The 27,620-nt window shown below is 41.3% G+C and overlaps 1 protein-coding gene and 1 long non-coding RNA gene across 3 annotated transcripts in view; one reads left to right on the forward strand and one right to left on the reverse strand.

Annotated features, from left to right (window-relative positions):
* The window catches only part of Abcb11 (ATP binding cassette subfamily B member 11), a 72,451-nt gene that overhangs the window by 25,507 nt on the left and 19,324 nt on the right, over positions 1–27,620 (forward strand). Inside the window, exons 10-19 of the mRNA XM_075984973.1 lie at positions 923–1,097; positions 5,818–5,931; positions 8,006–8,116; positions 9,683–9,808; positions 10,385–10,588; positions 13,082–13,252; positions 13,665–13,866; positions 14,736–14,805; positions 18,637–18,736; positions 23,667–23,819. Coding sequence (XP_075841088.1) covers positions 923–1,097; positions 5,818–5,931; positions 8,006–8,116; positions 9,683–9,808; positions 10,385–10,588; positions 13,082–13,252; positions 13,665–13,866; positions 14,736–14,805; positions 18,637–18,736; positions 23,667–23,819 — 1,426 coding nt within the window. The remainder of the gene's footprint in view (positions 1–922; positions 1,098–5,817; positions 5,932–8,005; positions 8,117–9,682; positions 9,809–10,384; positions 10,589–13,081; positions 13,253–13,664; positions 13,867–14,735; positions 14,806–18,636; positions 18,737–23,666; positions 23,820–27,620) is intronic.
* LOC142857196 (uncharacterized) lies at positions 11,919–26,251 on the reverse strand. Of its 2 annotated transcripts, none has more exons than XR_012911779.1 (3): positions 25,982–26,251; positions 22,289–22,397; positions 11,919–11,996 (listed from the first exon to the last, which is right to left on the reverse strand). It is a non-coding gene; the product is annotated as an uncharacterized LOC142857196 (long non-coding RNA). The 2 variants fall into 2 exon arrangements; XR_012911778.1 differs by having other exon boundaries at positions 22,289–22,401.

Consider the following 27,620-nt stretch of genomic DNA (forward strand, 5'->3'; position numbering starts at 1 on the left):
CATGTTTTTCATTTTATTAAGATATTTTATTTATTTGATGGGGAAGAAGGTGGTGTGTGGGCTCAGGTCAGGTGGGAAAAGGGCAGGAGTCAGACCTCCCATCCACGGTGTGGGTTCTGGGATCAATCTAGGGTCCTTGGGCTGGAGACATCTAGACAGACTCATAACCTTTCTTTTTAATTGAACATGTTTTGTGAAGCTACTGTGCTGTTAAATGCATTTAATAACTTCTATAATTTTGTATTCAACCAAACAAAAATTAGCCCTGATGAATTATGACAAATCATTCCAGAGACTAATTTTTAATGAGAGTAAAACTTAATTTGCAAAAATAGATGTAGTTGTCAAAAATATGATTGTATAGCTGGGTGGTGGTGGCACACACCTTTATTCCCAGCTCTCAGCAGACAGAGGCACATAGGTCTCTGAGTTTGAGGCCAGCCTGGTCTACATAGAAAGTTCCAGGGCAGCCAGGGCTATACTGTGAAACCCTGTCTTGGAAAAAGAAAAGAAAAAAGAAAAATATTTTATTTATTTTTGTAATTTAGTTAATATATTTTGACCTTTTTAATTTTTTGTTTTTGAGACACAGTCTCCCTATGTAGTCCTGGTTGGTCTGGAACTCACCATATGACTAGCCTAAGCTGTTGATTTGGAGATAATTGCCTATTTTCTGATAGAAACCTGATATATATTCCAAAGAAATACTTTAAATGTAAATAGTAATAGATCCCAAGCAAAAATATCTGTTAAAACATTGTTTTCTCTTGGGGTCAAGTCTATCCCACTGTGCCTCATTCAAGTTGTGACCGACTTAAGTAGCTTTGTTTGGGGGTGACTATAATCTCCTCATAAAATTCTGCATCATGTTATATCCTGAGCTGCTCCAGCAGGCATTGACTCAAACCTTTTCTGTTTACAGGTATGAGAAAAATCTTGTGTACGCCCAGCGCTGGGGAATCAGGAAAGGGATGGTGATGGGGTTCTTTACAGGGTACATGTGGTGCCTCATTTTCCTCTGTTACGCGCTGGCCTTCTGGTACGGCTCCTCGCTAGTCCTGGATGAAGAAGAGTATACACCAGGGACACTGGTCCAGGTACTTTGGTCTTGTTTTCTATATATGGTATTTCCTGCTGGTTTATCTTAAAAGTCTCCATAGTATCCATAAGGATTATTGCTTTAAAGTCCAAGGCAGGAAAGCCTCAGGGGTTTGCTGAAGTCCATCTGCGGGACTAATAGTATTAAGACACTTTAGTGAAGAAAGCTGGACATGTGGGGTGATGAGCAGCAATTTCATGATTTCCATAACCAGAGATTTTGCAGCTGTGCAGCGGTGGTCCTCCAGCTGGTCCCCAAAGACCATATACCATGGAAATGGAAAATCATTGACCTCTCTGCTAAAAATGAACAGGTTATAAAACTGAAGTTAGGACTAGTACAAGATATGTGCCTAAATATTATGTTTGTGATTATGAACACATCAAGTCAGGAACATCTTCAACTGAGTAAGTTATACAGGCGTATTTCATAACTCACTTGTGGAATGTCATGCCGTCATGAATGTTAGAGCTGTGTTCATTCACGGTGTCCTCTCAGTCCCTCCATAAGCTTTGACCGGGCACCTGCTGTGTGTCAATCCATCCATGGCACAGTGGACAGCAAAAAAAAAAAAGGATTCTTTTTGTCCCATTGGGAAAGATAAGGAGTAATTAAGCAATCATGTAAGTGTGTGATGGCTAACAGGGGCATAGACTATAACACAGAGGAAGGGGAACATTGATAGTAAATAGAGGGTCAGCTCATATGTCCAGGACAGAAAAAAGTGTTCTGGTTGCCCCTGACAATTCCTTTCTTCCTTATTTTATCACCTCTGAAAGTGACAGCCTGCACTTTCCCAGCCAGGCCTTGCACCCATCTATTCTCGAGTTCTCTTTACAGCCTCTGTTCTCCTTCAGGACACTTGTGTCTTGGGAGACTTTTGCATCTGTTTGCATTTATCCTTAGCCCTTTCTGTCCTCAGAGAGTAAGGTCTATGAGGTCCATGGTGGGGGGCGGGGCTGGCATTGCTGTGGTGATGGAAACAGCCTCACCGGAGATTTTTAAATAAAGTGTTTTGGCTACGGATTCTTGATGGAACAGGCCCCAGTTGAACAATGGAAAGTACCAGGAGCTCACTACATGAAAATTTATCATTCAAAACATACTATTTATTACAAACATCTGTAGGGGAAACTGAGGAATGTATGCATAGGCCATGGGGATGAATGTCCAATGTCAGTCATTCTGAGCAATAATGAAGCAGTAGAATGTTTTAAAATTGTTTTTGTGTTTGAAGAATGGACAGCAGGCATAGCTTTGAACTTTGTTTAAAAATATTGAATCTGATAATGCGTGTTCAAGTGTTATATCAATTTTGAAAGATGATATAAAAAGTGGTATTATCATAATTTGCATTTCTCCCTGCAACTTAGATCTACTTTTGCACAAGTTTAAAGTCTTGTAGATCTGAAATCTGATTCTAAAGTTCCCTCCCCTTATTGATCCACCTACTTCTGAAAGCTTTGGCATTTGGGCTGGTGGGACGGCTCAGTGGGTGAAGGCTCTTTCTGCTAAGCATGGTGATGTCAGTTCGATCCCTAAGGGATCGTAAACCCCATGAGAGCAAACTGACTCAGGCAAGGCATCCTCTGACCTCCACCCCTGCACTGTGGCACACATGCAGCCCCAATGGACAGATAAATAAATGTAATTAAAATCATTTCCAAGCTGTATACTATGCATTTACCAACCAAAGTTACCAATAGCCAAATCCAGCACTGTCCAAATTCACTTTGCAGAAACACACTCCTTGAGTAAAGTTGTTCTTTGATTCTATGTCTATGAAAAGAGAGAGGAATTCATGAATGAACGTTCAAAGGAGAAATGAATTAGTAAATTGAAAATTAAACATGCACAAACTCATCTGAAAGCTCTGAGTAAAACATTCCTCCTATCGTAGCTTCAATTGTCAACTTTTCACACCTGGAAAACTTGCCTCGAAGGAGAGATGGCATTCATCAGGTTGGCCTGAGGGCATGTGTGTAGGGCATGGTTTTGTCTCGTGTCTTTGATTGCTGATTGGTGTCTGAGGGTCCCTACTGTGGGTGGTGCCATCCCCAGGTGGGTGGTCCTGGGCTGTAGAAGAAAGCAAACTATGTAAGTCATAGGGAGCAAGTGAGGGAGTAGTTCCTCTGTGGTCTCTGTTTCAGTTGCTGTCTTCAGATTCCTGCCTTGGCTCCCCTCAATAATAGATGCTGACTTGTAAGTCAAGCAAACCCTTTCCTGCCCAGATTGCTTTTGGCCATGGTGCTTATACCACAGGAAAACAAACAGAAGCACCGTGGTAATTGTCTTAGCGACTTTTCAGTTTCTGTGAAGAGGCACCACGACTAAGGCAACTTGTAGAAGAAAAGGTTTACTGGGGGATTCCAGTTTCAGAGATTGAGTTCATGACTGTCATGATGGGGAACATGGCAGCAGGCAGGCATGACATTAGAGTGCAGAGTGGTGGCTGAGAGACAGGGTTTCTCTGTGTGTAGCTCTGGCCATCCTGGAACTCACTCTGTAGGCCAGGCTGGCCTCAAACTCACAGAGATCCACCTCCCTTTGCCTGCCTCCAAATTGCTGGGATTCAAGACATATGCCACCACCACCTGGCTGAGAGCTTACATCTTGTTCTAAAAGCATGGGGGAGGGAAGATAACTGGGAAATAGCATGGACTTTTGAAACCTCAAAGCCCACTCCCAACGATATGCTGCCTCCAACAAGGCCACACCTCCTAATCCTTCCCAAACAGTTCCACCTGCTGGGGAGCAAAGATACAAAAAAAAAAAAAAAAGCCGCTGGGGCCATTATTCTCGTTCAACTACCACAGCAGCTAGTTTCTAGTTTTATGATTCTCGTCTTTAAGTTTCCTGGCATTTCCAACCATGACATCGTCTGTCATGTGTGTTTATCCTGCCCCCCACATGCTACAAGTAGCCAAAGGAAGCTATGAATGTGGCCCAGCAAATTTTCTAAACTTAAAACATTAAGATGGGGAGGGGCACATTTTTATGTTTTGTTTTGTAACTTGACCGCATAGCTTTCAGATGGCAGTGTTGGTTGGACACACCTGCTAGACCTTCTCTGGGAAGTCCACCATTTCAGCGGATAGGTTTCACACTTACGTTGTATAGACATAGGATAGTGTGTATCGCTAATGTTTTCATCATCCGTTATTATCTTCCTAGTCTCGACTTCTTCCTCTGCTTACACGTTGCCTTAATAAGTGCTTCTTTGTAAAAAAAAACAGAACAAAAAACAAAAGACTTCCTTTAATAAATATCTCTCTCTCTCCCTCTCTCTCCCCCCTCCTCTGTGTGTGTGTGGCAGAGAGAGAGAAAAAGACAGAGAGAGTTAATTCTTGGCTATACTTTTCCACAGCAAAACAAAAGTTGAGTACTCTTAAGTTGAGTTAAATGTTTTAACCCCCTAAACTAATAAACAATCAGATTAATTTGGCACATTTTGTGGTGCATAAAACTATTATGGCTTTCTTGGGTGTAAATGAGAAACAGCTCCCATAGATTACTGTAATTAGTATTACTTGTGTACAGATAAAAACATGCTCTCTGGTCTATTAGGGAAAGATGAAGAACTGAATGAGGGTTTGTTTTTTAGGTTTCAGGGTTCAATAATAAAGAATAATAGCAGAAATAGAAAGTAATATTCACTCAGTGAATAAAAGGCAACAGGCACTGAATGAGGTGCTTGATGTAATTATCATAAATCATACGCACAACTTCATTCTGTGATTGACATCATGATTCTACCACTACAGAAATGAAAGGTGACCGTGAAGTTAAGACTATGTGCCAAGTGACAAAGAATATGACTTGAGCTCTGGTCTCAGTGACTACAGGCGAGGCTCTGAAGCCAGTTTTCCTTCCTCCATATCTATGTTGTAAGGGACACGGAGCCCAATTCCCTGGAAGGGTGCCCCATGCATTGCCTGCTCCCTATACTCTCTCCTTACCTTCCTATACACACGGCTAAAGCTGTGATGTTTTGAAAGAAAACTTCTGCCTGGAATGTGTGTTTGCTCTCTACAATCTTATTGGGCATGTGTCTGTCTTCTCTTACTCATAGTCTTTTCTAAGAATCTCCATGAAGAAAATTGTTTGAGGCAGCAGCTTATAATGTCAGGCTAAGCACGGGTTTGTCCTCTAGTCTTCAATTGAAGACTCCAATGACTCAGTAAAATAGTCATTGCACCAAATACAGTCTCTATTTTTTATAAATACACTTTATTGGGGTATGTCCATAGACATTTATTTATGCATTGCTATGCTTGCTTTTGTACTATATGGCATGTGTGTACATGGTTCTAAACCCTTATGGCCTGAAGAACCGGAGCTATTTACTAGGGGACTTTTACAGAATGTGTTTGCCGACTCTGGATCTAGGATGCAAGAAGACTTCCTTTGCTGGGGTGGGAGGTTTCTGGAGAGGGTGGTCTTAAAACAGTTTAGATAAAAACTATTCTTATCAGCCTGTTTTACCATTCCCTCAGGAAAGGGATGCTCAGCTTTAAAAGAATGTATTTTAAAGTATAACTATGGAGAAACGCTTTACAAGGTAAAAAATATTCGATATATTTCTGAAAGGCTTGTAAACTTAACTTTAAATATTTCTGAGAAATCTCAAGAATTCACGAGGATGCTCCAAACGATAAACGGCATTGTTCACAAACTGGCAAAAATGTATGAAAACTATGTTTTTCTTTGCATTTCAGATTTTCCTCTGTGTCATAGTAGCAGCTATGAACTTCGGCCATGCATCTTCTTCCTTGGAAGTCTTTGCCACTGGGCGGTCAGCAGCTTCCAGTATTTTCCAAACAATAGACAGGGTGCGTAAAAGCCAAAAGAAATGGGGAGTGGGGTATGGGCTGCGCAGGTTCTAAGAGCTGCGAGGTAGAACTAATTGCGTTCCTGCTCACATACTCATACTGGAAGGTACCTGCAAAGAAATCACATCTGTTTGAGACAGGGTCTTCCCACATTGTCCTGTCTGTGGTCTGGTGCTCGCTATGGTACACCCGGCCCTAAAATCCACCTGCCTCAGGCTTGTGTGTGCTGGGATTAAAGGCGTGAGCCACCGTACCAGGGAAGAAATAAACATTTAAAGATAACATCAGAGAATGCTAGACCTAATAAAAGAGACAAAATAGGACTAAGTGTTTTGGCTGGCTAGTGGGAGGGATCTTTAAATGGGGTTCTTGGGAAGTAAGAGCAAGGAAAGAATTTCTGGTTGAGAAACTTCCAAGTTAGGAAGAGACTGGTGATCTGAAGGAGTTAAGAAAGTGTGTGTGTGTGAGTGTGTGTGTGTGTGTGTGTGTGTGTGTGTGTGTGTGTGTGTGAGCAAGCAAAGCAATCCAGGGCAAAGGCGGAAGGAATGGGTGGGAAAGACCTGAAGATCAGGTTTGTGAGCCTGGATTTTCTGCTGGCAGGGAATCTCTTCAGGTTTTTAAAGGACTTTGGTAGCCCTGAGAGGATTTTGCTGATTAACTTAAGGAAGTAGATTGAAAATCATGTCAGGTAGCTACTGACCAAGAACAGGAGGAAAGATTTATTTTGTTATTTTTAATAGTGTTTGTGTCTGTGTATCTGTCTGCCTGCTTGTGGGAGTGAAGGTCAGAGGTGTCAGACTCCTTGGGGACGGAATTAAACGTGGCTGTGAGCCTCCCTCTGTAGGAGTGGGGTCCTGAACTTCCGTACTCCGACGAGCAGCGTGCCTTGTAACCATTGAGCCGCCTCTCTAGACCTTTGACCTTTTCTAATGCCAACTTCTTAGGGCAGCCATCATTTCAAATGGAGTGAGAACTGTCGAGGGTCCCTGTGAAAACAGCTGAAAATTAAGGCATTTAAAATTTATTTTATTATCCCTATTAGACTCTTAAGAAAAAAAATAGAATATAGCTTTGGTCATGATTTCTTATTACTAGTGTGGAAGACAGAAATAATTGAACCCGGAGTGTTCCAAGAGGAAGAGATGGTCCTCTTCCTTTTCTGGGTAGCCAGAATGGTTGTTTTAAATTGGTCTCACTGTAGCAGAAGAGTGAATTCAGGGTACAGTCGGAAGTTGGTGATATTTGAGAACATTTTGTGGGCACTTAATTTTACTCATTACCTACCTTGGCAACCAAATGCAGAGTGTCATTAGCCCCAGCCCAGCTGATAGTTATATTTCCCTGGGCAAGAGATACTCTCAGAGGTTCCTCCCTGTCTAACAAGGTCATAACAGCATAAATGCAAAAGCTATATTAAAACACTTTTGCCTCCTATCATCTCAGTAATATAAACGTGTGTGATATAATACACTACATTAAATGCTAACTATATGATCTATCGATAAACAGTTTCTTATCATATTATATAATATTAATAATATATAATCTTAAAGTACTAATTCAACAAATAATAATAAATAAATAAAACTCTACCATTCTATCAAGGTCATATTCAACAATAATATATAGTGATATAATAAGCCAGCAATCTCAACAGTGATGAGTAACATTACTTTTGTAAATATGAAATATGGAAGTAACTTACCTTTAACATATCTCTGCAATATTTTGCCCAAATAAAATTCTGCTTTTTAAAAAAAAATTATTAGATTTATTCATCTTGTTTTTCTGTGTATTTTGGCCTCCATGTATGTATGCGCAGCGCATGCATGCTTGGTGCCTGTGGACATCCAAAGAGAGCATCAGATCCTCTGGAAAAGGAGTTCTAGGTCATTGTGAGCTCCCTACTGCGAGAGCGCTGGCAACTGAATCAGGGTCCTTTGCCGACGCGAGCTCTTAAGCCCTGAGCCGTGTCTCCAGTCCCAGTGTTACTTTGTGAGTTCACGAATTTACTAAGACAGACACAAAATCGATGCGGTACGCATTATCACTGTATCTTTGTATTGCAATGCAGCAACCCGTCATTGACTGCATGTCAGAAGATGGATACAAGCTGGATCGAATCAAGGGGGAAATTGAATTCCATAATGTGACCTTCCGGTATCCTTCTAGACCAGATGTGAAGGTGAGTGTTCACATTTTGCCTGATGTTTTTATTATTATTATTATTATTATTATTATTATTATTATATAATTCATTCCCAGAGCCACACGCTGCTTTCTTAGGGCTGACTCAGTTTCTCTGGAAGTGTCCCTGTGTATTGTGCCAGCTTAGGGGCACACTGCGTTTCTTTTTCTTTTTTTAAACTGTAGGTTTATACAAATAAATAAAACTCTTCCCATCTTGTACATATGCTTAAAATTTCTTACACAAATATAAAAATGCTCATTTCCTTTACAAACTTTCTGGAAAAAAGAATGAAAAGAATTTATAATCAGCTCCCAAGTTTTAGGCTTATTTTTTTCTACCCTTATCAATTTTCTGACATTTTAAACCTAAGCAGGAAAATATTTTTGGTAAATGAAGCAGGCCAGTCAGTCTCTCAATGAACATCCTGAAGAACTCTGCAAGGCTACATATATCCCATGTTGCTTTTAGTTTCCCATCTCTTCTTTGCTTCAAACCCGGCATTGTGCAAATCCTTCTGGTTGGAACACGGTCGAGCGCCAGACTCACTAAGTCAGCCCTGTGATCCTCTGCTGAAAGGAGTGGGAGATCCTGCCTTTCAAGTAGTACATTTTCCAGTCACCACCTCCTTGGCGATCACAGGAGGTGGAGCCTAATGAAGGAAGCGTGGCTGGAGAAATGAGCAACTGGAAGTAGCTCTACTGTTTGTAGGTTCCCGTGGCTTCTGGCTGCGTTAGTCCTTAGAGGAAGGTCACCTGGTGCTTTCGCAAACCTCGTGCTTAGTGATTGTCCTGGGCACATAGTGAGGGATTAGACTGTTTTCCAGAACCTCCAGAGCAAGATTGTTAGAGGGAACCCCACTCTCCAGGAAGCAACCATCTGCCCTCTTGAATGAACCGGCTTTGAAATGAGGCTTTGCTTTCATTCCGAACGCGGCATCTCTGGTTTCCTCTTATTAATAACATATCTGTAATACTCACAGAACCGAATCCTAATTCCCACCTTTAGTCCTTGTCCTTCAGAGGGGTTTAGACCTAGAAACACAGCACGCACATTTATTAGGCAACGTTATTCAAGTAATAGCCTCATACCATTCAAGCATATCATCTGCAAATTGGTTTGTTTCTGATTCCTGGTCTATGAATTATCATTACGCTTGTGAATTACAGGAGCTTCTTATTTAACTAATTGACATTGACTTCTTGAGGTATCCTGGTATGTCAGCTGTATTTTAGATTAGATTTCGAGGCCTAATTTTAAAGGTGACCCTTGCTTATTTGTCAGTGTTAATACTTTATCATTTTATTGTTGGCCACGGTTATTAAGCAATGTGCTAATGGCAAACCTTTTTTCCAGACGGTCTTCTTTTGTTGTTGATTGATGGGTAGACATGGAGAATACCATGGCACATAAGTAAGCACAGACACACCCACACACATTGACACACATGCCGGGGGTATGGATACAAGATACAAATCCTCACAAGGCATCCTATGGATGGTCTAACTGCTTAGTTAAGTGCCCAGGGACATTATGAACTTAAAGATGTTCTTTCTTCTTTAGATTTTAAACAACCTCAACATGGTCATTAAACCGGGGGAAATGACAGCTCTGGTGGGATCCAGTGGCTCTGGGAAGAGCACAGCCCTACAGCTCATTCAGAGGTTCTACGACCCCTGCGAAGGCATGGTGTGTATCTCCCAGAAACTTCTCAACACGTCGGAGTGAGCGAATGCAAATAGTGACGTTGTCAAATGGATTCTTTGGATTTAACATCGTTTTACCTTTACCTATAGTGCTTCTTTTGTCTTTCACATGTACAGTTTCAACTTCTTTGAGCAGCAAAGTGTTTTTTGATGAATCAGATTAGGCAGCAAGATTTCCTATAAAGCACACACCTACAAGATAGGAGCTATGGCTTACTTTTATTGTATCTTTTGAAGTCCCTTGTTTGGTCACGAGCCAAAAGACAATAAACGTACTCAGAGTATGGTGAGCAACTGGCTACTCTTCAGAGGAATCAAAAATGTGCCATTTCTGAGGCTACCAATGAGAACTTAAGTGGGTTTTACATCACCCGTGTTTTGACAATGAATTTTTTATTTCAATGATATCCTTATATAGATAGCCACGTTTCCATGGGGATTGTTTCTATTACCGTCTTGTTATTCTCTGCTTATTCTCCCCAGTGGCTAAGTATCACCTAACATTATGATTCAGAAGCTTGAGGGACTCCAAGCTGTGTGACACTCTTCTGCTCTCTAGGTGACTCTGGACGGCCACGACATTCGCTCTCTGAACACCCGGTGGCTGAGGGACCAGATTGGGGTGGTGGAACAGGAGCCGGTTCTGTTCTCTACCACAATCGCAGAAAATATCCGTTATGGCAGAGAGGAAGCAACGATGGAAGACATAGTCCAAGCTGCCAAGGAGGCCAATGCTTACAACTTCATCATGGCCCTGCCACAGGTACCCTCCTTATAGTTCAGGGGAACGCAGACGTCATAAAGGAAGAATATGTTTTTTTCATTTGAATCCTCAGTCCTTAAATTCTTAATAGCAGGCTCTAGATTTACATCTGGAAATGGACCATGCTTTCCCTTTCATGTAAAAATATGTCATTTACATAGTTGCCATCTTCCAAACTGGCAATCTCTCTTTCAAAAACACCCCTTTGATGTAGATAGAATTTCTTGGTCTACCTATTAAGCAAGTATTGGAAATATTGCAATATTTGTCATGAAGCAATGCTCGAGAAATGTTTTCTTGCTTGTTAGTCACCTTCCAGTTACTGTGACAAAATACCCAAGATAAGCCAGTTATAAGGAAGAAGATCTATTTGGGCATATGGTTTCGGTCAAAGGTCAGCAGTTTCCTTTGCGTGTGGCAAGATAGAACATAACTGTGGGGAGTATGTAACACAGCATAATAGCTCACCTCTCAGAAGCCAGGGAGCCAAGGGAGGAGAAGGAGAGAGAGAGCGGGGGGGGGGGCAGAGTCCTGATGTCCCTTACAAACAAGGGTATAGGCCCCTCCTGCTCAGTGGAACAACTTCCTTCCACAGTCACCCCTAAAAGGTTCTACTGGCTCTCAATAATGCCACAAGGTGGTACCAACTACTTGATAAGAAGCAGCTTCAGAAAGGAAGGGTTTTTCTAACAGTTTGAGGTCACAGTCTAACATGGCAGGGAGCTGAGAGAGATGGATGCTGGCGCTGAGCCAGCTTTCTGTTTCCCTTTTCAATCCCAGTCCGTGGGAGAGTGGTCATCTGTATTCAGGCTGGGTCTCCTCTTTGCTGACTACCATTTTTGGAAATGCCCTCAAAATCTACACAGAGGTGTGTCTCCTAGGTGGTTTCAAATCCCATTGAGTTGCCAAGGAACACTGCAGAAACATTGATGATATAAATCATAACCTACCGCTGTCCTTATGCTTCCGTTTTCTTGTACGTACACATCTTAACTATTGTGCTCTTAAACCTGAATCTCACAAGTCCAAGAGTTCACCGTTACATCTCCATTCTGTGCGATCGCCATGTCTACAAAAACTGGCTCTATATTATATCTACTATATTTGCCTTGATGTGTGCTAAGTCACAGGACAATTACTGATAGTATACGCAAGCTTTGCTCTAACACATCACATCTCCTAGCTCTTAACCCTTACACCTTGCCGTGTAGCAACTACTATTATGTCCGCCTGCAGATGAATAACGATGTTCTGTGAGGTCAGTAACTGCCCCGAATTATATATCATTAAACAAGGAAGTCACATCAGGTGGTCCAGCTCCAGAGTCACTGATCTTGGATAGATCACCGTCACCCTCTGAGTTAGCTAGGGTATTATTGCAGTGAAGAGACATCGTGGCTACAGCAACCTGTGTGAAGAAAAACATTCAATTGGGGCTGGCTTACAGTTCAGAGATTTAGTCCATTATAGATATGGCAAAAAGCATGGTGACATACAGGCAGACATAATACTGGTAGTTGAGAGTTCAATATATGGACCCACAGGTAGAAGGAAGAGAGAGAGCCTCTGGACCTGACTTGAGCTTCTGAAACCTCAAAAACCCACCCCCTCCCCAGTAACACACTTCATTCAAAAAGGCTGCACGTACTCCATTAAGGCCACACATCTCAAACCTTTCAAATAATGCTACTCCCTATGAGCCTATGGGGCCATTTTCATTCAAATTACCGTACCTTCTAAATCACCTTTTTAAGTAGCATTGTTGCTATGAGAATGCTATGGTCTAATAGCTAATGTGCTTAGAATTCCACTGCCTCAAATTCTCCACCTTCTAGCTTTATGAGCTTCTTGCCAAGTTAATTTAACCCTTTGTGCTCAGAATTTCTTTGTTCAACCATTAAGACAAATAGCAGTACTTGCCTCCTGGGGTTTTGTGAGGACTACACGAGACAGTATCTGTAGAATTTCAGCACCATGTTTTGTCTGTGGTAGGGAACTCAGCTCTTATTGACCCATACCAAGAAAGTCAAGAATCTGACGTCTAACGCTCCACTGCTAAATTTCAGTGTGGACTTAATCCTGTAGGATACTCAGTCAGGACTTAATGTCCCAGCAAGAAGTGTGAAACTAGTTTGATCTTACATTCACAATTTAAAGACGGCTTAAGCATTGTGTTTTGCTGTATAGTTCAGCAGTAAGAAAGGTGCCAGGATTGTGAAAATGTGACTTAGTCCTCTATGATGGATTTACAAGGCTGATTAATTTTCATTTTGGTTGAAAATTTGTATTTGAACATGAACTAAAAAGGAACATGCACACAGTTCAATGCGTTAACTATCTCACATGCAAATATTGCTTGATTAATTCATTTTGGAAAGGATATTTCTTTCAGTAAAAGTTGGACCTGTAAAACTTCACACCTGAGGAAAAAAGTTAGAAGGGGTACTGGATTGCTGTCAGGAACCATCAGTTCTTCTCCCTCATGATTCCTAGCAATTTGACACCCTTGTTGGAGAAGGAGGAGGCCATATGAGTGGTGGGCAGAAACAAAGGGTGGCCATCGCTCGGGCTCTCATCCGGAATCCCAAGATCCTGCTTTTGGACATGGCCACCTCAGCGCTGGACAATGAGAGTGAAGCCAGAGTACAAGGAGCACTGAATAAGGTTTGTGGAGAGTCAGTTCACTTCTCAGGCCCCTCGAGGAGGGGATGATACCAATAGGTCAGTACATCCAGTCTGAAATTTTATAAAATATTGGTCAGGTGCCATCTATTTCGAGTTGAACAGAACATAGTTGTAATTTATTCCCCAAAGATACAATATAAAATTAAAACTCAAATGAAGTGTAACATGGCTTAACCACCACCCCCAAGCTATTAAGCTATTGATTAATTGCTATCAGGTCAATCTGTGACGAGACTTATGGCTATAAGAAACAGTTGGCTACTTCTGACATATGCACAGCCTGTTTAGGATGTTCCTAGGATCCGCAGCTGACTTCCTTGTAGACTCAGGGATGGTGTGAAGCTTGGTGTTGGTTCTGTCCTGTTTAAGGGTACGCCATATCTTCTTACAGATTCAACATGAACACACAATCGTCTCAGTTGCCCATCGCCTATCAACAGTCAGAGCTGCAGACGTGATCATTGGTATGGAACATGGAGCAGCCGTGGAAAGAGGCACCCATGAAGAACTGTTAGAAAGGAAAGGTGTTTACTTCATGCTCGTGACCCTGCAAAGCCAAGGAGATGAACCCCAAAAAGAAAAAGATGTAAAGGGTAAGTGCCTTTTCCCTTTGGCCTTCTACTAAATAATTAACATCTATGGTATTGAATGAACCCATACACTTGTGAACATGTACTGCATATTCTCCCCACGCCCATCTGTCATTACGCAGTTGAGAGGGGAGGTAAATAAAACACGGAAGGTTAAGTTATCAAGTCACGGGGCAGAACCCACGGTCCTCGCTTTTCGACTCTACCATTTTTCCAGTAGGACAGGCTTTCTGGATGTGTCAGATGGGGGGCAGTTCTCATTATTATTGAGTGACTTAAACAATAACTAAATATTTTACACTTATTTCCAAATGGAGATTGACACTCCAAGCCCTACCATGCCTTCTCTTCCTCAGTCTGGAACTTTCAGACCTAGTGGTTATCCTGAGCTAATTAATCAGCCACTCTTGACCTTCTCTACCGTCTCCCACGTGGGCTCATGAATAACATAATGCATAACTATTGCGCATGCTTAACATCCATGAAATCTGTAAGCTTTGAATGTTTGCTGGTTGGATCAATGCTTTTTGTTTGTTTCTTTGTTTTGCCAACTTTAGTGAGTTTTCACTAATTTTTAAAAAATTCATTCTAAAAGATACTTCACGTCTATAGAGATTACAACCAGACAGCACATATTTCACACAAGTCAATCTTACTGAGTACTTTGAATTTTTTTTTTGTGGTGTTGGACAAATTTCAAGATTTACTTATTGCAATAGGTTAATAGAATGTTTGGATATTCCATGCAGTAGTTACCTTCTAGGCAAACAGTAATCTATGTAAACACAGCCCTGCTAAGAGTGGAGTAATCTATGTAGATACAGCCCTGCTTCTCGTGTGCGCTAAGGAATGGCTCGTGTTGTGTTAAACAGAAAAAGACGCAACTGAAGGTGGTACACTTGAGAGGACTTTCATCAGAGGGAGCTATCGGGAGAGTTTAAGGTAAGCCCAAGCCATGGGATTTTGAAGTTTTCTGATATTTTTAGGAGCCTTTTTCAGTTGTGGTCCTTAGGCAATATGTCAGGTTTAAGAAGGAAACCCTTTGCAGACTCCAGGTCTTGTGATGTAAGAGTATGTTACTTTGTTTAACCTTGTCATTTCATCTGTTGAGAGGAGGGCCATGATAGAGGACTGGTTAAAATGTTTATTGTGCTTAAAATAGGTACTTTATTATTTGTTTTAATGTTAGTTTTATGTGGATGAGTGGTTTGCCTCTGTGTATTTTTGTCCACATGAATGTGCCTGGTGCCTACAGAGGTCAGGAGAGGGAATTGCACTCCCTGGGATGGAGTTAGAGATGAATTGGTAAACCACCAACCATGTGGATGCTGGGAATCGAAACCTGGAGAGCAGTGAGTGCTCTTACTCATTGAGCCCTCTCTCTGACCCCTAGAAGAGGGATTTTTAAAACAACTAGGGTAACATGGTACTGATATCCATATACTTGGGAAGCTGAGACAGGAAGATCACAAGTTCAAGGCTAGGTTGGACTACATTGTGAGACCTTATCTCAGGAGAAAACATATAAACAATTACAAACAAATAAACTACCAGATACCCAGTCTTTTCCCACAAAGTTCAACCACTGTTTGAAACACTCTTATTTGAAGGCAATCTTCACCCATTTAACTCTGTTCTTTATCCTGAGTGAGAAGCAATTGAATTATTAACACTTCTGCTCCCATTTGAACTCAAATCATTCTTTAACTGGATGGAATAAAATCCATGTTTTAGCTTTTAAAGAGGGTGTCCGCAACTGAGATATTTATTTTCCTGTGTTTTCATATGCAACTATTAACTTTCAAAACATACTTTGGAGTGTGCTGTCAGTGAGATTGTGAATCATCATTTGTATGTTGGTTTAAGAATTTTATTTTTAAATTTTTCTAGCATTAAAAGTTATGTATTAAGAATTCTGTCTAAAAATGTCTATCTGTGTTCTTGAAAATATTGTGAAGACAGTGTCAAAAAACTGCAGGAAGTCATGGCTGATGCGTCTCACTGCCATTGGCCTCACCATTTCCAAGATATGAAAGACTGTGCTCAGACTCAGCAGAAGACTTGCTCATTCAAGATGCTTAAAATAGAACATTCTGATAAGAGCTTTAAGTAGTCAAAATGATTTTATTTATTGTTAGTTTCTAAGGAATAATTTACTAAAAATTATTTGTACCTATTTCAAATATGGATAGATTTTTTTCATATTTTTCAAATATGGAAAGATAATGTATCTTTTCTTTATAAATCTAAATTCTCAGACTACTGAAGAAAAAGAAAAAAACTTTAAAGAAGTGTTAGCTTTATTGAGCTGGAAAACAAAGCATTATCTTTGAATTTTATATAGCAGAAGATGTAGATATTACCAGAATTGTCAGGCACATATTACAGACATGTGGCACCATGTTTGATCATGCCAGTATGTTTAATCATAAGTAAAATACGAGAATCACAACTTGAAGAGAGCAACTGCTTTCTTGAACACAAACAATGACTGAGCACCTCTCTCAACCATTGGGTTAAAATGACATGTATCAACAGGAGAGTCAATGTTTTGTTTATTTTTAAGAACAAAATTCTGTCCATTGGAAGAAGTTTATGATGAAAAACAGATAACCATTTTCACATAAATGTCTCTTATTTTGCTACATCGCCCACAAATTCTACATTTTAATGACTAGGATTAAAAAATCCAGAAAGGCAAACTACATACAAAAAGTAGCTATTAACCTCCTGCAGAGAAAGATTTATAACTTTGAATAAGGAGTTCTATTAAAAATATCTCATTGTAAGAGTTGACAAGATTTTTTTCTAGAAGATGACTAGATGAAATGTTAATTTGTATCTTGTTTCTTGGGCTACGGTCTGTCTGAGAGCTGAGCCTTTCTTCAACAATATATTTTAGGTTCAAAAACAAGTTAATTGGCAACAGAAAATAATTTCCTAAATAACAATGTTGAGAAAGAGAGAAAGAGCATTTATCTCCCCAAATTAGCTGTTTTTATTTGCAGTGAAAAGCGGCATACAGCTTTTGACAAAGTGGGGGTTTCTTAAGGAGGAGTGTTGCGCAATTTCTGAAAAGGGGCGTGGTGGGATCTTACCGCCCTGTTTCTGATATAAAGCACATTGAGCACCAGCTGGCAGGCAGAGCCCTTGCCCTGCACTTTCTGCTCATGGTCTCATCACAGTCTCTGCTAGAGAGGTGGAAGGGTTTGAGGAATAGGAGAGAGGGAGATTTAAGAACTCACAGGCAGGTCTTCCTACATCTGGAACTGAGTGCTAAACACTTGATTAAATATTGACATTGTCAACTGCTGTGAGTTTGATTAGACCCATGGCTTTGAGTCTCGCTCATATCATACGTCCCATGATGCCCCTAGGCTCACCCTGTGATCTCCAGGTGACACAGCCTTCTTCATAGTCTGGAGATGTTACCTAACCCAAAGAAATAACTCTGTATGTCTCCTCTCCATATCACTCCGAGTCAGAGTAAGTTCAACACCCCAGAGATTACACTGAGGACAGTGAATCAGGTTTCAAGAATGATTTTCTTCTTGATCATAATGAGGCTCGGCCAGAGTTTGAATGTGCAGGATTAAAGAAGAGGAGACTTCTGGGAAATGGATAGTGTTGAACCTGGGTGACTAAGAGGGAGGCCATTCACACAGGGTGGGAAGAGATTAGCGTAATGAAGCTGGCATGTTACTGATTTCTTGGGAAGCCTGGATAAGCAGAGAGTGGCAGGTACCATCTTGGCATTTGCTTTAGTCTACTTTCCCCTGAATACGAATAATAGAGGACATGTAAATTACTGTGTCTCGAGTTGGAACAAGAGACATGGTCCCCTCACCTCGATCATCTCTCCCCTTACACTGTGTTACTTCAAATTAAGTCTTCAAAACACAAATTCAACTACTCAAAATTTCTGCACAGCGTCCACCCGATTTTTTCCCTTACACTAGCGTTGATTACATGTGTTATTCTCTGGGATTTAAACTCCTTGAGAAAGATGTCTGTGGTTTGGCTAGTCTTTGCGTTCCCTTGGATTTTGACATGTAGGGACCCAGTGGATTGCAGATGAATGAACAAATGCACTAAGCTAAATTATATTTCAGTAAGTTTTTGTTGATTCCTTTCTATGGGCAGTCGAAATACACTTCAAACCTAATTTGGAAGCTCTTTGGCCTGGTTGCCGTGTGACCTAGAAAACCTAGAGATAGTCTCACTGGGGACCCTATGTTTATCTCACATGTATCCAGGTGGCCTCTCCCTACAGGGGAGAAGGACAGGAAGAGGGCGAGACATAGAGACAGAGACAGGCAGAAACTGTAGAAGGACAATAGAAACGAAACCCCAAAACAGAAAGAAATACAAGCGCTAAACCATCACCTTTGCCATGGTAGCAGCTGAAAGAACCATCTGGACTCCGGATACATTTGAGTCTTGGGCAGTTTTCAGTAGGTCGATGGGAAGCTTTTCTCCCTTCACCCTTTCCCTCCCTGGTATACCCGGAATCTGGATCGAGTAGCGACAGAGCTTGGATTGAGAGAAATCTACCCACTTTACTCTGACCGAAGATAAACTTCATCAAATCTTACTTGGGCGCTCCTTGCCCTATTGATGCGATGTGTGTTGTAAACTGGGACACCCGTTGAGTCCGGTTACAACCTGCTTGCCATCTATAGCCTATCTTGTCTTACCGGTTTTTTGTTTGTTTGTTTTTCTTTTGTTTTGTTTTTTTGTTTTTGTTTTTTTTTGTTTTTGTTTTTTTTCCAGAGCCTCCATCCGGCAACGTTCCAAGTCTCAACTTTCTCATCTGACGCACGACCCTCCGTTGGCTGTTGCTGATCATAAATCTACTTATGAAGACAGCAAGGTCAGACACGCATTGTCTGGGGAGGGGGTTGGGGCGTGGGAGGAGTCTTTCCCAGGTGCCAATCTATCTTTAAGTAAATGTGCTTCCTGGTTGTATAGTAATGACTCACTAAGTCAGATCAAATGGGAGGTTATCAGGACCTAGTCAAAACTCAGTATTTTACACACACACACACCCCACGCAAAGAACAGAGATTCACTAATTTCTCTGAAGAACATATGTTAAGTCAAACTGAATTGTTAAGGGATTGCTGCCAATTTTTAGATGAATAATTATTAAAAAACAGAAAATATGTTTCTTAACCATTTATAGCAAATTATTTGTTTTTACGGAGGTAACTTTTTAAAGTTTTAAATAATACCTCGAATCATTTTATTTCTTAAAGTTTAAAATTTTCTCTTAATTGGTGAAGGTATTTGATAAAACTAGACCTGATACAAATTGTCACAGGTTTTAAATACAAAGGCACGCTCATGAGAACGTAAGTACTCTGCTGTTGCAGACATTGTCCTTCTTACAAGGGACCATGTGCCAAGCCCCAAGTCTTCCCCACCTTGGGTGTACTCACTCTTGGTCCCCTATATGCCCTTCATTAGAACCTCATCATGGAGCTCTTCCTTTTTGAAGCCATTCTCTTTCCTCTCACTAAATCTTAGACCTTAGACCTTCTGACCCACTGCATCTGTGTTGAATCTTTACAGGCACTTTGCCCAGCGCCTTGTAGCAAGGTTTTTGTTTGCTTATTTGTTTTTTTTTGTTTTGTTTTTAACTGGAATGAAAAATTGAGTTTCTGTGATGAAAATGAAGCCCAAACTCTTCTACGTATTGAATCAAATAAGCCAGGGAATATTTTAATTATAAGTACATCCATTATGCATGATGTAATCTCAAGATGCCCTCAATAAAATCCCAACTTGTGAACCTATTAAGACATCATTACAAACACTGGCTCACAGAGGAGAAATGTGGGACAATTTTTTTGAATCATACCCTTTAAGATCTTATGAAAGACGGGTTATTAAGGCTCTCTCCTGTCTTCCTCTACTAACATTGAATGGTGATCTCAATGTTGAATAAATTCCATAGAACCTTCTTTCTCAGGAGTTGGCAGGATGAGTCATGGCGAGGGAGCCCACATGTGTAATGGTAATTTCTGACCATAAAGGCGAAACTCTTCTTTTGGTGCCAGAATTAATTATTTCATTTATGTTCATGGTGCTAGGAGTGAAACAACTGAAATCATTTGGATGGTTCTAGTACAACTTTGAAAAGATGACATTTGATGTTTTCTCTTGCAAAGGAGATGAAAACAAAAACAGGGGAAAAGATGTTGAGAAGCTGATATTACGATGTTAAACTCCAAAAGGAAATGATCTGTTGTCTCCCTGATACTTCTTGTGTATACAGTAACTGTATCAGAGTCCCTGGACTTGAAGGAAATTTAAAGCAAAGACTATAACATAATTTAACTAATGGGATTTCCATTTATTTGTTTTTTTACCAATCAATTTTTAATCCTAAGGAGTCACTGTGTGAGAAGGTGTGACTTTGTTTTAGTATTTGAAAGTATTCTAACACTTAACTAAAGTCTACAAGGCCGAGCAGGATTCTCGTTCTTTCTCATTCTGCTGGAGAAGGCGGGCTTCGCCGTCTGTGGAGTGGGAAACCATCTGTTGTGTTGCTAAAGGTTCCACTTCCACAAAGCAATTACCTCCACCTTGTGGTCTCTCAAGGTATTTACAGAACACAGAGAAGGGCTAAGGTTTAAGCTGTTATAAACCCAAAGTGGGTAACTCATCCAAAGAGTCAGCTAGTGACAGAGCTAAGCCGGTTCTCTTTCTCCAAGTAGTATCTTTAGCTCCCATAAGTGGTATCAGATGGTAGATATCCTGACCAGGTTAAGTTTAGGATTAGGGAATGTCTACAGATCAGAGGTTTTTTTTTCAGTCTTTAATATTTATGAATCTTTTTTCAGTAAAATTGACATGCATGTGTATATACATACACACACACATACATACATGAGAAAAGTAGAATATATATGAATGAAGTCAGGATGAGTTTTTAGATGCTTGTAGCTTCATCATTGCTGACTTACTGGGTTTAGTCCTAGCTTAAGACATAGGACAGCGACAGGACTCATAAAAATGGCTGTCTGTGCAGCTGGGTGGCTATGGACATGCCTTTAATACCAGCACTTGGGAGGCAGAGGCAGGTGGACCTGTGAGTTCAAGGCCAGCCTGGTCTACAAGAGCTAGTTCCAGGACAAGCACCAAAGCTACAGAGAAACCCTGTCTCAAAACAAACAAACAAACAAACAAACAAACAAATAAATAAATAAAGGCTGTCCGTGCTTGTTCATCCAGAAAATCTTGGCCTATTTGTTACATGTACCATTTCATCATTAAATCTGACAGTCACTATCCAGGTAGGAGACTTCTATTGTTAGAATACAGAAACCAGTTTAAATAAGTATATAAAGAAGGACATTATATTCCAGAAGGAAGTTTTATTTTACTGTGGCCCACACAAGAGAACTAAAAAAGAAAGCTAGGAAAATCCCGTTGAGCATGGAACTATCTATACAGCAGGTAGGAGACCTCTGTACCTTCTTGAAAGACTTCAGTTATTATTTATAAAGTATAAAAGATTTTATATTATTTTTTATTCTTCTGTTGTTCATTTAGATGTAACAAATAAAATTCAATAAAATAAACCATTGTCTGGGGACTGGCTTTCTAGTTTCTCTACTGCTCAAGTTGCTTTAGTATAGTAGAATATAACTTCTTTTTCTTTTCTTTTTTTTTGGAGGGGTTATTTTTATTTTGTTTTGCTTTTTTTGAGACAGGGTTTCTCTGTGTAGCCCTGGCTTTCCTGTATCTCTCTCTCTCTCTCTCTCTCTCTCTCTCTCTCTCTCTCTCTCTCATAGACCAGGCTGGCCTTGAACTCACAGAGATCCACCTCCCTCTGCCTCCCCAGTACTGGGCTTAAAGGTGTTTGCAATGACGTCCTGCAGATATAACTCTCTTTAAGATCAATTTTTTTTGTAGCCAGTAATGAAAATTATTCAAGTTAACTAGTTTGATTTATTAGTTTATGTTGAAATGAAAACTACAGGGCAAAATATTCCATTTTGCCCTTAAGTATCTCATTGCTTAAGGCTAGGGACACTTTGCGGCAAGAAAACCAGGAACGGTTCCATTTTCTTAGGCTGGAAATGACATAACCATCCTGTCATTAGGGAACAGGTAGAACTCAGAGAATGTTAACATGACATCTATGAGTCTGCGAGCATCCAGATCTGAACTATCAAAGCCTGCAAAGGTCACTTTTGCCGTACTGAAAGTCACCCAGTTAGTCCAATACGCTCCCAAGGGTGCAGGCAGAATCCACTACAGTCAGAGTGAACACTGAACTACTCAGAGCAATAAAGTCTCTGCAGCTTGGCATTTCTGCACTGGCTCCCCAGATCAACTCCAAGTTCCCAAAAGGAGACACAAAGGGGGCCAGGTAATAGCACCTTGAAGTAAATTTTTAGAGGAGAGAACTTACGGGCTTGGGAGTGTGTCTTCTTTCTGGTGGACAGATGCACTGAATGCTTGGGGTTAAGGGAATAGCTCTGTCTTCCAAGGTAGCTGGCCAGTCAAATATTCCCAAAAAGCTGTCTGGACAAAGGTAGTTATTGTCTGTGTGCAGAAATAGGATATATCCAATTCCCCCATTTTAATGAGATAGCCAAGGCCCAGAGAGTTGAGTGCTTGGCTGTACATTCTGTAGGTGACCAGGCAGGGTTCTCCCAAGAACTCCATTCTTTCTCTGGTTGCTGCACGGGTCCTTTCTCAGGCACCCTCTCTGTGGCATTGATGGCCGAGTTAGTAGTCTGAGATGATGAGACGACCGAGCAGGAGGATTTGCTGCACGAGCGAGCAGCAGTGACAATGGGCAAATGTTGAAGGCGACCAGGAGAGAACTCAACAGGGAGACGATGACAAATTCGTTACCAGCTCCAGCTGCAGCGGTAATGAAACGGCCGTCGCTTCAGCCTTTCATTTAAGCTGAACTGGTCATGTGGTCTTTGACTTTGTAGAAAAGGGAAATTTTTCCGAAGCTTTGTACCATTTTCTGTTCCTGATATTTAGCTATATTAACTTGTACTAGTAAAGAAGGACATCCACTAATTATTTTGTGGAATTATTTTTGTAGCCAATTTTGTATAGATATTTTAATATATTTTAACAGAAAAAGTTTAAAAATCAATATAAAGCTGTGTAAGTCACCTAGAATCCTATCTCAGAGTAGATCTTAAGTTCAACAAATCATTGAATAAACAAAAGATGAAAAATAAAACAAGGTTCTATACGTAATTCTTGCCCACAAAGGGATGAAAGTTACTAGTGTGATATTCTAATACCAACTGAAAAGGACCAGAGTGGGAAAATCCTGATTAATTTTCACTCTCTGTGGAGGAAAATGTGCAGTTTAGAAGCCCAGCTGCAGGCCTACTGCCTTGTAAGCGCTCGTTAAGGAAAACGTCATGAACGTGAGTGCATAGTCGCTGTGGACCAGATGCATCTTGACTCAGACACGCTGTTCTGGACCAGAGCTTCGGCCAGCTACTAGCTTAAAGAATCCTGTTTGATATGCATAGGAACTAAACTCGAAGCTTCCCAAAGTTCTTAATGTGTGAGCACACTTAGCAAAGTTGTTTTCAGAGGTACAACACACTCCTTCCCGCTTGAGAGTTAGCCGGCTTGCGATTGCGAGCGCTATCAACTCTCTACTTAGTGAACAGCCCCACCCCAGCCAGGTCACAGACCTACCAAAACCAGGGACAAGTCACCACATCTCATGGGTCTCATAATGAGTCAGCCTGCTACTCTTAACCCTGTGGGCTCCAAAGGTAACTGATGTAACCCTCTCTTTCCCTAAGGACAAGGACGAAGAGGTTGAACCTGCCCCGGTGAGAAGGATTCTGAAATTCAATGCTCCAGAATGGCACTACATGCTGGTGGGAGCCGTGAGCGCATCTGTGAACGGGGCGGTCACACCCATCTACTGCTTCATATTCAGCCAGATCCTTGGGGTAAGCAAGCCCCTGGGCTCACTTGATTCTCTTCACATCTTCTGTTTTGAAATCACTGGGCAATGCCGTACCTGACCCAATACCTCTTTGCTTTAACACACTTAGCTCTCTTATTTTTTTGCTAGCTCTCCTGCCCATCCCCAGCTCTAAAGGATGAAAAATTCATAGTCTCGCTGGGTGGTGGTAGCATGTACTTTTAATCCCAGCACTCAGGAGGCAGAGGCAGGAGGATCTCTGTGAGTTCGAGGCCAGCCTGGTCTACAGAGCTAGTTCTAGGACAGCCAAGGAGACACAAGGAAACACTATCTCGAAAAAACCAAAAATAAATAAATGAATAAATAAACATTCATAGTCTCTACCCTACAGAAGATCTGAAGGTGACATTCTCACTTGGTTTGGGCCAGCAAGGGCTCTCAGGCATTACACCAATGAGAAAATAAATAAATATAGCTACAGATTGAGGCTTGAAAGCAGGCAGCTTTCCTGTATGGAAAGCGTGTTGTTGAATAAGAACACAAAGGGATTCTCGGGCAGTTTTTGATCTTGCTGCCCACTGAGGTACAAAGTTTGACCTAAAGAGCAAGTCACAGTGTGTCCTGTGTGAGTCTCTGCTCTGCTACTGATTGCATTAAAATGGGGACGTGGGAGGAAGTGGGGGGGGGGGGAGGTCAATAAAGAAGTAAAGCTACAGCAGGGAGAGAGAATAAACTTCTTTTAATTCTTCACTTCCTTGGAGTTTTGCTATTCTCCATTTGACTATTGCTATAGCAACAGTGACGAACACTATTTAGGCATCGTCCAAACGCTTTGTGTTCATTGTGTTTCCTAATAACCACTGGATGCCCTGATGCTTCTTATTGCTGTTTTATAGAGGAGGAGCAAACTAAAGCTCAGAGAATTTAGGGGATGGAGCACATGGTGGAGTTGGGGTTCACATCCAGCCAGGGTGATGTAGAGCCAGGCTCTGTTTACTCCTTGGTACCACAAAATTAGTCATTAAAAGGTTGATATATTTTCATAGTTCTCGCTCTCTTACACACACACACACACACACACACACACACACACACACACACACACACACACGGAGAGACAGAGAGTTCAGAAAAGGAAAACCACACCCTTAAGAACATTGTCAGCTTTCTCAAGGACTTGCCAGCACATCATGTCGTCAGAGTAATACTTTGAAAAACTCTCATTTTTGTTCCCTTTTCTACATCCCTCTCTGACAGAAATTAGGACCACAAAAAAATAAATGGGTGTGACTTGTATAAAAAGACCTCAATAATCCACTAATAGAATCGTCTGGGCAGAAATGTCCCTGGCCATTTTCGATCATATTACTTTCAGGAAGTCAGGCAGTTGGAAACACAGATAGAGTTAATTGAGTTTCTGGCTACATGGTGCCACAGTCTTTCAGACTGAAAAAATTTTAAAATAATTGATGTATATTTCTTAATTTACTGGTATGTAGAGTATCCAAATATAAACACACGTTCTTTTATTCACCCAAGAAGCATTTGTGGATGGTCCCTCTTAGGCATCATGCTAGCGACTTGAGAAATTTACGAGTGGAATTTCCAGGCAATGAGGAAGGCGAGCACTAAACAGAAATAAATAAAGAGCACCCACCGTCCAACCAATATTTACCCTGGCTTGTCTACTGGCCTGTTGCTGGTGTTGGCCTGGGCTAGAGGACAAGAGGAGGCCTTGCCTAGCCTCTCCAGCTACCATTCCAGAAGGGAGAGGCTCTGGGTGGACCTCACTGAGGAGCATATGCTAGTAGAAAGTGTGGGTCAGTCTGAAATCCAGAAGCCAACACCTTGATGTTGGCTTGTATGAAGAAAAGCCAGAATATTAACTTCTTTACTGATTTTTCTCTTTCTAAAAATAGTTAGACAATTTGTTGTTGTCTAAATATTTTGTTGACAGTTTCATACACACCTACTTTGGTCATGTCCTCCCCACCCCCCTCTCCCATGTACTTCAGACTCCTTCACAACAGTCCCTCCTCCCTCCATGGTTTGTTAAAAGATCCACTGAGTTTAATCAGGGTTGCTTGCCTGAGCAGGAGTGGGGGGCTGTTTACTTTACCAGAAGCTGTGACACGAAGAGAAATGACTCCCTCCAGCCCCCAGCCGCCATTAACTCCAATAGCTCACCAGCAAGCAGTGAGATTTCAGGAACCTCTCCCCAGTCCATGCTGGAATGTTGGCAAGCTTGATCTGCTCACGTCAACAGAGCTGCTGTGAGTCCATGACCACCAAGGCCACGTCCCTTGACAGGAGACAGCTGTTCGCAGTACCCTGCGGAGCCTCCAGATCTTAGGTTCTTTCTGTTACCTCTTCTATGATGTACTCTGAGCTTCATGGGGGGGGGGGTGACATAACTGAACAAAAGTCCACTGTGTCCACAAACCGCTTCTCCATTGTCCAGGCGTCAGGCAGTAGACATCTGGGCTGATTCCGTTTCCTTGCTATTGAAAACAGAGCTGCGGCGGGCACGGATGCACAGTGTTCCCACAGCAGGAAGTGGGGTCCTTTGAGTCTATGCCGACAGCACTGTGTCTAGGCTGCTTAAGGTGCAAACCTTAGCAAAAGTGGGATCAAGGAGATAGTCACACAATTTCACCCAGACCATTCTAGCCACTACAGAAAGATTCTTGAGTTCCAAGAGAACTTTCTCCTCAAAATGGCTCTGCTACCTACTGACCATGTCCTCGGCAGCCTGAAGTCACATCCAGCCTCTCTGGGGCTCAGTTTCATTGCAAAATGAGGGTTGACAAAGATGACCTTGAAGACCTGTTCTAGCTCTAGCAACTGTGAATTAGTCAAATCAGGAAAAGCAACGATTCAGCCAGAAGCCCTTACCCGCCTTGAGTGCTTCCTCTGACACTGATAAAGACTTCATTTCCCATGATTCTTCCAGTCAGCACCGGAAGACCTGGGATGGCTTTAGACTGAGCAATCAGACTTTCGATGAAAGGTTCTACAACTAGAAAGTGGGATCTAGCTGCTGGAACCCAGGGCTGGCTTGTTATTGATGTTCCTGGGGGCGGGGCGGGGGTTAACGTTCACTAAGAGAGTGAGGTTGAACCAATCAAGTTCTCCTCTCTCTACTGTAGATGATTTCAACTCGTCCTAACACAATTACCACACACTCACCCTTATACTTAGAGGTCTTGAGTCTGTTTCTAGTCCGCCTGTTTTTATCTCGATATACTTCAAGAATATCATATTCATGGTTTATTAGATCACCCCAGAGACGTGTATCTATTAAATGATTGTGCACAAATAAAAACATGGTTGCTAACCTACCTAAGCCTCCATATACAGCTAAACTATAATATGTGTTTCACTTTCTCTGGGTCTGTTTGGAATGGAAGCTGGGCCAAGTGTTGAAGCAACTGCAAGCCAGGTATAATACGCTGGTAACACATAGACACAAGAATCAGCCAGTCCTGAATGGTTTTCTGTCTCTGTGGTATTTGTGTGTACTTCATTAATATGAAACAAGAAGCCTACCTCCTGGGTTGCTGTGAGAAACCTAAATTAAATTAGGATCTAAAGAAGTCCTAATTTAAGATTAGTTAAGCCATGCATTTGACATCTGACACATAGAAAGAAGTTAATGATTCCTTTTCTCCTTAAACAAATGTCGCCATGACAAAAATAGAAAGATGTGTTTCTGAACCACAGCCAGTCTAAAGACAGAGAGTTCTAGTGGTGCATAGCCCTTTCAGGCTGCAATTCAAAACTAAGAATGTACAAAGAACCCACGGAACAGGATTTTGTGGCAGAA

Source organism: Microtus pennsylvanicus, chromosome 9, assembly GCF_037038515.1.
Source record: "Microtus pennsylvanicus isolate mMicPen1 chromosome 9, mMicPen1.hap1, whole genome shotgun sequence".
Taxonomy (NCBI): Eukaryota; Metazoa; Chordata; class Mammalia; order Rodentia; family Cricetidae; genus Microtus; species Microtus pennsylvanicus.